The 12,400-nt window shown below is 50.2% G+C and overlaps 1 protein-coding gene across 1 annotated transcript in view; it reads right to left on the minus strand.

Annotated features, from left to right (window-relative positions):
• Positions 1-1,889: 1,889 nt before the first annotated feature.
• Positions 1,890-12,400, minus strand: part of PLEKHG4 (pleckstrin homology and RhoGEF domain containing G4) — an 87,672-nt gene continuing 77,161 nt past the window's right edge. Inside the window, exons 17-25 of the mRNA XM_017740806.1 lie at positions 12,069-12,092; positions 10,282-10,597; positions 9,624-9,713; positions 9,065-9,289; positions 7,979-8,149; positions 7,322-7,499; positions 6,577-6,693; positions 6,224-6,490; positions 1,890-5,801 (exon numbers count right to left, since the gene is read on the minus strand). Of these exons, the coding sequence (XP_017596295.1) occupies positions 5,473-5,801; positions 6,224-6,490; positions 6,577-6,693; positions 7,322-7,499; positions 7,979-8,149; positions 9,065-9,289; positions 9,624-9,713; positions 10,282-10,597; positions 12,069-12,092 (1,717 nt within the window). The 3' untranslated portion in view covers positions 1,890-5,472. The remainder of the gene's footprint in view (positions 5,802-6,223; positions 6,491-6,576; positions 6,694-7,321; positions 7,500-7,978; positions 8,150-9,064; positions 9,290-9,623; positions 9,714-10,281; positions 10,598-12,068; positions 12,093-12,400) is intronic.

Raw genomic sequence — 12,400 nt, forward strand, 5'->3', positions numbered from 1 at the left:
CTGTATCTGCATAAACGAAAATATTAAATGGGAATCTCTAACAAAGATTTAATTTGTTATATAGCTACAAGTATTTTTTATTTTAATTATAGTGTAATTTAGTCTTGTGCCAGTGAAGGGTGAACCTATATATCCTGGCTGGATGAAATGTCAATTTTCAAACATTAATATTTGCATTTCTTCCAAGTTTTATCTAAACTCTGAGTTTATTCTGATTTCCAATTTCTTTTTTTTTTTTTTTAACAGAATTGTCTCAAAAATGTTATGCTGCTTGAGATTTCTAACACCAAATATTAACATTTTGCATTTAACATCATATTTGGTTTTTTTTCTTCTTTCTCTTTTTAGGATTGTTTAAAGATGTTCCCTCTCCAAAGGCTGGGAGAGGAAGACCAGCAAAACTCCATAGTCTATTACTGCATTAACAAACTGTGCACCATCACATTTACCATGGACCTGTTGAGGTATGGCCAGGAACACATCCCACTGAATTAGAATTCTTGCATTCCCCATCCCTGGAAGCGTTCAAGGCCAGGCTGGGCAGGGCTTGGAGCAACCTGATCTATTGTAAGGTGTCCCTGTCCATGGCAGGGGGTTGGAACAAGGTGATCTTTAAAGCCCTTTCCAACCCAAACCAGTCTGTGATTTGTGCACTGCCTGCACATCTTTAACAAAAAGGAAAAATGCACCTCTCTTCAGATTTTTGTGGGGTTTTTTTAGGGCAGGACCAGCAAAGTTGGATTTGTCCAGCTGAAAAATACTCCATCTGCCCCCTCTGCTGGTGTCCCCGCTCTAAGGCTGAAAACTGTTTTCCAAAACTGCAGCAGTCAGAACTCAGGGAGCTTAGAGGAGAGGACACTCTCCCTCTACAGGCATAGCAATCTGTTAGGTCCATAAAATTTATCAATCATCAGAAAGTGAGATGGCTTAAAACACCAGTGTCCTGTGAATATTCCACCACATTAGAATTCTTGCATTCCCCATCTCTGGAAGTGTCCAAGGCCAGGCTGGATAGGGCTTGGAGCAACTGGTCTAGTGGAAGGTGTAACTGCCCATGGCAGTGGGGTTAAATGAGATGGTCTTTAAGGTTTCTTCCAACCCAATCCATTCCAGGATTTTATAATTCTAACACCTGAATGTCCAAGCTATGCCTGGGAATTGATGGGAGTATAAACTGGGTAGGGGGAAGCACAATGGCCCATAACTTGCTAGCAGAGAATCCTGGGAAGGATTTCCTAACAGTCCATTGAACCCATCTTTAGGGGATTCCCTATGGAAAATGCCTCGATGAGTTGTCCATGTGAGATGTCTCATGGGTGTCACTGGGCAGAGTGGGATTCCTGCTTTTCAGTAGCAGACTTTATCATCACTACCCCTGGTTAGTGAAAGCAGGGGGCGGGAGAAGAAAAGAAGGGACAGAGAATGTTAGTTGTAGAAGGGCAATAGCTGGAAAAAGTATTGAAAATTCCAATTCTGACAAAGATTTCAGGGGAACACATCTGGTTTAGGAGCTTATTTATTTTGGTTGTACCCTCTCAGAAATGCATCATCTAATTTGGGATTCCTGACATGCAGCTCACTCTGTGGACGTCAAGGTTGGCAATGGAAAGATTTCCATTTATGCCAACAAAACCAAACTTTTTTTCTCATTGTCTAGGTGGCACATATGGAATAGAGGAGAAAAAACTGTTTGTGTACTTTCCAGTGTTTAAAATGACAGGCACCATCAGCCTCACCCCGACAACCTGCTGAGTTAGGTGTGGTCAGAGAAATGTTACTGCACCCTGCCCCCAGTACTCTGAGGGGGTATTCAGACACCCCAGGGACAACTGCTCCTCTCAGCACTCCCCGTCTCCTTCTGCTGCAATCATGACACAATGCAAATAAGATTCATATAAAGAAAATAACCTTTATTAGACAAATCAATCAAACCCTGAAAAAATAGTGTCAGGTAAACAATACTGAAGATTTTTCCAGCAATTTAGAAACCTTTGAAACTGAGAAATTCCAGAAGTTTCATGTTCCTCTTGTTGCATTAATAAGTTCTCTCCCTCCTGTGACATGAGCTATTGCTGTCTTGACAGCTCAAAAACCTTGCATTAACCCAGCAATTATCTCAAAATAGTAACTTGTAAAATATTCCCTGTATAACTTTCCCACACAAATTTGTACAAAGGTGTCAAGCTGTATTCTCTTTGCTGTCTGAAAAAAGAACAAGGTTTAAAAACATCCAGCTTATTAAAAATAAACAAGTGTTTTATATACAGTACAGGAATTTCCAAACTTGAAGGAACACTGTCTCCAGGGTGGCTGTGGGGTATAATGCCCCAGACTGCCAAGGGGAGAAAACTGCAGTTAAATAAATTACTACTTCATCTTCCTCCTCAGGCCAAATGTGGCACTTCTCTCACACCTGCAGGAGCCTGATTTACAGCTCTGTATAAACCAGGAGCAAGCAGGAGATTGGCAGCCAAGTAACTATTGTTTCCAAAAATGCTAATTTTCATTTCCTGCAAGAACAGGGGGAGGGTGTCACAGCCACGCAGTGGCCTGGGATGTTACTCATGAAAAAGCTACCTTGGAACACAGGGCTCGTTTGTCCTCCAGTTACGCTGTGTTACTTCAAACAACGTGCACTTAAGGTTCAGCATTATAATCAACCCATTACACTCAAAACCTGTTGGTCTCAAATGCCAGCACCATCCAAAGCTCTTCAAACAAACCACGACAGTGGGACTGAAGTACCAAGAGAGGGGCTGAGTCAGAGTTGAAGCAAGGAGCCAGTCCCTGTCACTCCAAAACCAGGGGTACAGTCAGGACAAAGCACACTGGAGCCTGAACTAAGCCACTGGAACATGAGCCAGCGGAGAGAGACTTGCACTAGGACAGCAGCTACAGGGGGTAAGTGGCTGAAATTAGAGCCAGGAACCTCAATGCCTCCTGAGCTCCACCAGACAGTTCCTCTTCCTCACTCCTCCTGACATCTCTGCTGGCTGCTCCAAAGCTCCTTCTCTGTGTCAGCTTCCCCACTGGCATCAGGGGAGTCTCTGCCTGGGCATCTCCCCCTTCTCTGGTGAAGGCACTGAGGATTTGCAGGTGGAGCTGGCAGTCGGTTAGAGCAGAGGTGGCACAGAGAGAGTGGCAGAGCTGACAGATGGTTATGAGAGAGATTAGCTCAGCACCAAGGCACTGGAAGAACCATCTGAAGAAACAATTCACTATAACAATGAAATTGCTTTTATTAGAATGAAAGTGTTAAGCCAAGGAAATAAATTACTGCTACAGTAGACATATTTAGAACATAAGGAAGGACGTTAAATCTTGAGCTTCAGGTCAATATAACCCTGAAACAGAAAGTTATACTACTTTTTTTAAATACCTCAATTTCTCTTCATGCCCTTCCAAAAACTTTATAAAATGTGCAGCTTACACAACAAATAGTAACAGAGTCACTTGTAATAAAAATCTGTACAATTCATAGCTTTAAAAATAATACACTTTTTTTCTCCAAACTGCTATGTTACTTATTACTTATAAATATAGGGCTAACAAGTTTTAAATGCCCAAGGTCCCATCCAACACCAAAGCTATTACATTTAGTTGACAGAAGCCTTCCTGGGACTTCCCCCCAGGCAGAGGTCAGGTTTTAGGCTGTTTGAAAGAGTCTGATTATGGGCAAAAAGTATCTTCATGGATGAAGACCGTCTCCTTCTGCTGGTCAGAGGCCTGGGGTCTTCAGTGAGTTTGAAATGGCAATCAAACCTGGAACACAGCACCGTGCAATGGGTTAGACCAGCTGCACTCCCACGATGTGGCAGGATCCCACAGGTCCCTCTGTCCTGGCCAGCAGTGACTTTGCCAAACACTTGAAATCCGCTGTTTGTCAGAGGTCAATTTTGGTGGGGATAGAATGTTTTAGTGGAAGAGCCTTGCAGGAGAAGCACAGCTTCCCCCATGTGGAGATCTGCCTCTGTGCCTCAGGACTTGCCCAAAGGCTATGTGCTGCTGTCTCTGCTGCTCCTGTGGCCACTTCAAAAGTCTTGTCTGTGACCCTCCAGAAGGGGCTCTGGATCTTAAATCTGAACCTTGGCTGGTTCTGTACAGCTGGTTCTGAATTCCTGCACCTGCAGGTCACGAGCCATGGGCCTGTGTGGTGTCACACCCCACAGTGCCAAACCTATGAGCCACTCACCACCCTGTGCCTTGACCCTTCAAGCCCCAGTCCTGCCTCTCTCACACTCTCTCTGCTCCCTGCCAAAAAGGAGGCTCAGCCCTAACGACAGAGAGGAAAAGGCTGAGGCAGGAGTAGGCTGGTTTGAGTGGGCCCTGACATGACATACCAAGGGCTGCCACCCATGAGCACAAGCCCTGCTTGGCTGCAAGTCCTGTAAGGGCTCACCCTCCTTGGATCAACAGCGATTTCCTCGCAGACAAGGCATCCTCCCAAAATCACTAAGTACAGGAGCAACATCTGCCAGCTCCCTCAGGACATCTTGACCATAACCTAGCAGGTTCCTCTGCCTTTGGTGAAGCACCATTTCCTTTGGAGGTTCAAAGGAAACTGTGGGATAAATTCACCCTGGGGAGAATACCATGATTCCCCAAGGCAGTTCAGAGGAACTAAGAGCAGGATTTTGGCAAACAGCCACAAGAAACAGATTAGTAGTTAGACAGGTGGGCAGCATTCAAAGGAGGAAAACAGCTCATATGAACACTCAGGAGGTGGTCAAGCCTCTACTATCTGAACGTGATTTTGCTTGTTTTGCTTCTGCAAGGCAGAAAGCATCAGACCAGCTGTTCAGAGTGTGGCTCCATGGGAGCTGCTCTTCTGTAACCAGATGAATCAGAGCCTCAGACACCAGTCAAGAACGCACGGGGAAAACTCAAAGAGAAGCTGAGGGTGAGGTTCCCCTGACTCAGAGCTACTGCCAAACCTGACCAGCACTCAGAGCTGCTGGAGAAACTCCTGCAGGGGCTACTTACAACAACTCCACTTCCTGAGGCAGGGCCGAGGGGCTCACACTATTCTTGAGGGAGTTATGGTGACCTGGCCTGCTTTCTGCAGAAGAGAGAAGCCAGCATTAGTACAGGGTTAGAGGACAACAGCAATAGGACACGATCTAGTGGGAAGGGAAGCAGCTGAGAACTCTCAGGAACACACTGACATCTCAGAGCAACAGGCTCCCACTCCTCCATCTCATCGCTCCCCAAAAAAGGCCAAAACCTCCCAGGAAAGGAGCTTGGCAGCATCTGCAGCAGAGCTCCAGCCATTCCAGGAGGTTATGTATGTACCCAGGCCACGGCAGCATTATAGCTCCTGTTTGTGCAGCAACCCCTCCCTGTGCAGCCTCCAGCACTACAGGTCCTTTCCAGCTCATCTCCTCAGGGATCTTGGCCACCACGGGGGTGGCTCCTGCACCAGAGGGGCTCTTGCCCACCCCAGAGGGGGCAAGGCTCTGCAAGAGGAAAATGTCACTTCCCCACAGTGACCCCAAACCCAAAAGCAGCATCTTCGGTCCCCCTGTGAGAGGCAGTGGCTTGAACTGGAGAGGCAGTTGCAGGAACAGGCAAAGTGAAGAGAGTGTTTTGGCTGCTTGCACTTACTGCAGAAATGTACTGGCTGTTTGTGAACCTGGGTCTGCCCTCCATGGCAGAGCTGTGTTGTGGGCCCACGGGCATGTAGGGGGGCGAGCTCATGTCTTCACAGAAGCTTTCTTGTGGGACGTTGGAGACACAGCCACTGTCGGAGCCGCTGGAGCCAGTGGCTGACATGCAGTGTGATGACTCTGAGCTCTCTGTTGCTGGGGAAAGAAAGGAAGGTCACTCTGATAACCATGACTTTGGGCTGCATTTAAGCTGTGCCACATACACTTGATAATGTACCTGTCTGCAAAGGCACTGGCCACACAAGCCCATAGGTCAGCCACAATCCTGTCTGGGCCTCTTTAAGGCCACAGACAACAAATCAACACCAACACCAAGCCTGCCATGGGTATGGCTGCAGCTCAGCAGGTACTTTTTAACCCCTGCATTTGAGCTAATTTCCCCCATGGAAGCTGACACAAAGCTGGCATGGAAGGGCAGAGCCCTCATGCCCTGGTGTGGGTAGGAGACAGGGACTGCTATGACCCCAGAGAGTCTGGTCTGACCAAACAGCACAAAACAAGGTGTGGGAATGAGCCCACATATCCCAGGTGCTGCAGAACAGTGGGGCCATACGTACTCAGTGAGGGCTGGCTGCTGGTCTCGTGCTCCAGCTCATCTTCCTCAATACAAGTGCCAATGTCAAAGGGGCGTCTGGGGGCCAGGACTCCTGGCAGTAGAGTCTGGTCAAGGTACATGTGGAGGTTGAGGGGCCCCAGCAGGGAGGAGGAGGAGGAAGGAGTGTAGGCAGTGGGGGTGCTGCCGGTGGAGAGCTGCATCTGTGTCCTCTTGAAGGGGTTGGAATGGTCAAACAGAGACACTGCAATTGATGCTCTGGTCCTGGCACCTGCCAGAAAGCATACAAAAAAATCCCTGAGAACCAGTCCTGCCTCACTCTCACAGAGCAAGGGGGAAGGCACAGCTGGCACCTACCTCTGCCTTTCATGATGTAATCGATAGCACGGTCACTGATAGCTGCCTCACTGGGTTTGATATCCAGGAAGGGCTTGTTACCCACACCCATGGAGACCATCTCCTGCATACGGATTTCTGGAGAAGAAGAGACCCACAGCCACATTGTGAGGTTGACCTGACCCAACCCTCCCCACAGGCATTATTCAGCCACAGATTAGAGCACTCCTGGGCCAGGCTGTTTCTGAACTGCTGAGATTAGATCTATTCTCCCCTTGCTCCCCTCCCCAGTGCTGTGGAGTCTCCAAGAACAAGCAATCATGCCCTGTTCTGGCCAAGTAGCTCAGTGCCATGCCACCTACCACAGTCCTGCCAAGCGGGAAGCCTGCGGGGCACAGGAGGGATTTGGCCAGCTTGATTCAGTAGTGAGCTTCAGTAGTGGCCTAGATCACAGGGAGACCAGCAAGTCTTTCAGGAGCACAGCCTGTGCTTGCAGGACAGGGAACCCTGAGTGTGGATCTCCTGTTTCTCTCATGGAGAACAGGTGGGTGTCTAAAGTCATACAGAGTTGCCTGGGGATGAGGGGCAGGGAAGGGACATGCCCAGCCAAGCCCAGCACATGCTCCTGAGGCTGCATGCTGGCACACAGTTGCTTGCTGCACAGAGCTGCCTGGTAACAGCATCCGAACCTACTCAGGACAGCATGAGCTGAACAGGGCTCCCGCACCTTTTGCGGCACAGAAGGAATTCCAGGAAGGAATCAGACCTTTATTGCGGGCTGCCTGCTGCCACAAGATCTTGGCAATGTCACGGGTCCAGGCCTGCTTAGTCTCAGCTGAGCTGGCCTGGAGGATGTAGGTGTCGCTGGATTTCCGCCTTCGGAACCAGATCTCAAAGCGCAGGCCACTGTCTCCAGAGTTCTCCGTCAGACCAATGTCTGCAGTCTGTGAGGAACAGGAAAAGCAAAGCATCAACCAGACTGCATCAGGAGCAGAAGGAGTAAACTGTTTGAACCTTGTGCTACAGCTATCCCCAGCCTGGCAGACCTAACAAGAAGGAGTCTGAGGGTCTGGACAGGAGCAGGTATGTCCTGGGCACAGCTGAGCACAAAAAGCTCAGGCAATTCCCACTGCTTCAGACAGAATTAGCACCACTTCCCTGGCACGTACACATCACGTTTCCCCCACACTCCCCAGCCCTCAGAAAATGCTGGCCCCACATCTCACAGCACAGAAAGGGCCTAGGCATTAATGTGTGAAGTATTCCCTTCTGGCTTCACTGCATGGTTTGGAGGAGGCTTAGAAGTGGTGGGAGCAGCTCTTCTGCTGAAGGTGCTCCTGCTTCCCATTTCAGAGGCACGCACCGCGGGGAAACCAGCCATGGACACCTCCCACACAAGAGGGCGCTGCAGGGCTGCCCTTACCTTGAAGGAGCGCTTGTAGATGTACACATCAAAGCCACCCTCGATCCTCTTGGGCTTGCTAAAGAGGATGAGGTCCTCAAAGAGGAAGACGTGTCGCTGGCACTTCCTGCGGCCCAGCCAGATGGTGAACTCGTCCTGCCGCACCAGCTGCCCCTGCTCCTTCAGGTTTACCTGGGCACAGAGGACATCCTTGTAAAGACTCCATCAGTAGTAGACTCCATCCAGGCAGTCCTAGACCTGGACTTGGAGAACGGGGTCCCATATGGCTGTAGCCCAGGTGGTGAAGAAGTGGCAGCTACCTGACATCTTAAGAGGGCTCCTGAAGAAGTCAGGCTGCATGGCATTGCTAGAGACCACATCAGGCTGAAACAGCTGGCTCCAAACTCAGGGGAGAGCTGGACCTTTCTCCTAGGCATAACCCATAGATGACCCTCTTCTGTCACCCTGTGCAGATGTGTGACAAACCTCTGGGGTGGCAACTGCAGGCACCAGCCAGAGCTTTCTCTCGGGGAGGAAATGAGTTCCATCCACTGCCAGGAGCCCATCTGGGTCAGAAGGCCAGATCCTCAGTTCTTCCTGACCCAGACTGATCCTACTCCACCCTGAGCCCTGAGGTTTCTCCTTCCAGTGCTCCACTTTGCATGCCTCTCCAAGTCCCACCTAGATGATTTTGCCCTACCCCTGGCATTGGCATCAGTTTGAATTCTTACAATCTGCCTGATCCTCTTTTCACCAGCTCAAAAGATGAAAGCTCCAAAGCAGCCTACAGGATGCCATCTGCAAGGGCTGCCAGGCTACCTCCCATCACTGGTAAGCATCTGGGAGCATGTTTATGAGAAACAGCTCACCCAGTAAGGTAGCAGCACCCAGGCTCTCCATCCTAGGAAATCAAGGAGACCTCCAGGCCCCACCATTCCCTTGCCCCATGCCTCAGCAGCCCTGCTTTACTGTACTGGCAGACAGCATTCTGATCACTGGGGAAACCTGAGGGGAGGCTCACCGTACAATCCAAATACCCCAGGTCTAGAGAAGGGGGGAATAAGTGTGGCTCTGTTCCCCAGGGCAGGGGAAGACACTGGAACGTACGTCACAGTCACGGATGGCATCCATGGCCAGCAGGTCATTTCCATGCCGGAGCTGAAACTTCACCATCTCCTCAGCTGCACGGAGATAGCCCAGCTCCTGCTCTTGTGCCTCGCTGCACTCCTTGATCAGGTCCTTCAGGAGTAGGGCGTATTTGCTCATCCGCTGGATGGGTTTCAGCAGGTAGGAGGCCAGGTCCATCTTATCCCCCAGCTGCACCTGCTTGAACTGAGAAATGCAACAAGAGTGAAGGCAGCAGCTTCACCGAGGAGCACCCTGGGCCCCCAGGCAAGCACTGACACCTCTCTTGACTGGGGTACTCAGGGAAAATGAGTATTCTTGGGGAAATGCAAGGCCACAGGACCAAAGCTTCTGTGTGCTGGGTTCCTTTCCCAAGCCCTTGCTGCACCTCTGCCCTGTCCCTTCCATACAGCTGTGCAGAGAGTCATGCCAGGAAAGCAGAGGCAGCACTGAGCCTGCCTGAGGCAGGGAAGTTGACTTTGCTTAAACAGATCAGTGACCAAATACACTGAGCAGTCCTGATAGAGGCAGTGGAACTTACCTTGAAGAAGGTATTCCCATGGCTTGCCAGCAGCGAGTCTGACTTCGGCTTGTTCTTGCTATACAGCGCATACATTCCAAACTGGTCTTTCTGCAGAAGAGATCCATCCTCGTGTAAGACCCATGCACCCAGGACACGGTGACAGCCATGACCCCAGTAGGTTACTCTAGTACTTCTGCCTCTCCCAGGCTGCACCAGAGCCTCCTCTGATATCAGGAATAACTTTGCTTCAAGCTCACTAAGAGCCACGGAATGTTCTTGTCTTCCTACTCCTAGAGTAGGTAGGACTTCCTGATTCATTGTCCTGCTACCCCTAGCCCCTTCCATACCCCTATAGTCACCTGGTACCATTCACACCAGGTAGCAGCAAACATGCATGGGGCAGCTGACCTTAAGACCTATGTCCCTGTGCTTCTGCCCAGCAGCCCTTTTCACCCACAGCTGGTCTGTACCTCTCCACTCACTGAAGTCATTCCCACTCACACCACAGACAGAAAACAGGTAAGGGATGTCCGTGGAGAAGCAGATGGGCTTTAAGAAGCAGACATTTTGTTTCCCTGGCAGGGTCTCTCGGTAGCAAAGCACAACAGGAAAGGTACAGAAACCAAGCTCATGTCTGGAAGAGCCCGACCCCAGGGGCAAGGTGCTGATGCCTTACGTGTCGCAGGAAGCAGTGGCTGACCCTCAGTGGGTGGTTGCAGCAGCTCTCAAGCTCTCGCAGGAAGTATTGGCTGTGGAAGTCATAGAGTTTCTCCAGGTTTCCAAAAATGACGCTGCGCTTCCCACGCAGGTCCTGGGGGAGGTCGAGGCGCTCCATCTCAGGGAAGTAGCTGTCGATGATGTAGCAAAGCGACCGCACGTATTCCCGCTCCGTGGTTACCATCTCATCAATGATGTGCCGCAGTTTGCTGCAACAGGAAACACTCAAGCCTTGAAGGACCTCGGCTGCAGCTGGGCTACAGCACCCAGAGTGCCTGCAAAGCACTAGACTATCCCTACAGAAGTGCTCTCCAAAACCAGCATGGAAATGAGATTATCCCTTAGCATGGTTGAAGCTCAGATACACAACTGTCCATGATAGCTCTGACCCTGAGCACTGACAGGACTCAAGGGAACAGCATGAAGCTGCGTCAGGGGAGGTTTAGGCTGAGGCTATTAGGAATAGGTTCTTCACCCAGAGAGAGGGTGATTAGGCACTTGAACAGGCTCCCCAGAGAAGCGGTCATGGCACCAGGCCTGTCAGAGCTCAAGAAACATTTGGACAAGGCTCCTGAGCACAGGGTGTGATTCTTGGGGTAGTCCAATGCAGAGTCAGAAGTTGGATCAATTATCCTTTTGGGTCTCCCTTCCAACTCAGGATATTCTGTGGTTCTGAGGATTCAGGAAGAGTACCCAGCCCCTGCTCTGGACACAATGGGCTGCTCCGCAGATGGCTGCTCTCCTGAAACAACAGTGACAGCAGAAGTCACAGTAACTTCTGTGAGGAGTCAGCCTGATGACTGGAGACTGTGGGAAGCAATGCTAACCCTGGGAGAACAATAGCTCTAGACCTAGGTGCTGTTGGGCTTGTCCTAGTAAAAGTGAGAGAGAAACTGAAGCGTCCTAACACTTCATCAGTGAACAGCAGTTCCTAGCACAGGTTGCTCTCACATATCCCAAAGGATGCCTCATAGTTACTCCAGGTTTCCACTGTGAGGCAGTGTAGCACCAAACATAACTATTTCAATGTGTCCTTGCCTTCCCTGCCTTTCAGCTCTCCCTCAAGTCAACTCCTCTGGCTGTTCAGAGAACACAGCAGAGGGACTGCCTCAGCACCCATGGACACGGCAGGCCTGCTGCGTTGCTCCCCTGAGAAGCAAAGTGGTCAGCCCACTATGTGCTGGTGCACATTCCCTGCCATGAGCTTTTCTGGGTATCCCTAGGGTATCAGAGCCCCCTTCCAGAAGATTTCACTGTCCCCAGCCATTTCATGCGAGTAGTAACGGTGGTCCCCCAGCATCCAGCACTCTTTTCTCATCTCTGCCATTAATTTTTTACTTTTACTTTAATCTTTTCCAGTGAGAGCAATTGAAAGACCTGCCTGGAGACCCCTTGTCAAGAACAGCTCGTACCCCTGGGCTCTCCAAAGCCTAGGCACACATTGTAGTATGACAACAAAGTCGAGATTCTCAAGGACAGAGAAGGAAAACAGCACCAATGCCAGCTGTTGGACACCCAGAGATTTCAGCCCCAAAGCACAAATACAAACACCCTCTTACCTGTGAAGCTTCTGTCACAAGGTGCTGGGAAGTGCCTCCCTACCAGTCTGGGTACAGCACTCCCAGAAGTGTGGGGGACGATGCCCTGTGCTTCTGCTCTCCCACTGCACCTGTACCCCTGGCTTTTTTAGATCCCTGAATACTGTTTCTGCAATCCCTCATCCTCCAATGCTAGCGATGTTCAGACTCCCTCTCCTGTCTGGGAACCGAACTTTCCCCTCTTAGAGGAATCACATTGTGAGGGGAAGAGCCACAAATCCCATTTCTCTGTCTCCCCACCAAGGAAGGTGCCAGATTATGTGGGGACATCCCTGTGGGCTCATTTAGCACCACACACACATATGCAGGGAAGCTGGAGCTACATCTCCATCTATCTGCCCTGTAACCAGTGCCAAAGTAACCAGCACTACAGAGCTCCACTAATCTCTGCTGGCTGCCTTTTCACCACCCTGAGAAACGGAGCACCAAATGTCACTGCCACTTACCTGCCCCAGCTCTTGGCTTCCGACCCGGAGAGGC

The sequence above is a fragment of the Corvus brachyrhynchos genome, unplaced genomic scaffold (assembly GCF_000691975.1).
Source record: "Corvus brachyrhynchos isolate BGI_N302 unplaced genomic scaffold, ASM69197v1 scaffold26, whole genome shotgun sequence".
In the NCBI taxonomy this organism is placed as follows: domain Eukaryota; kingdom Metazoa; phylum Chordata; class Aves; order Passeriformes; family Corvidae; genus Corvus; species Corvus brachyrhynchos.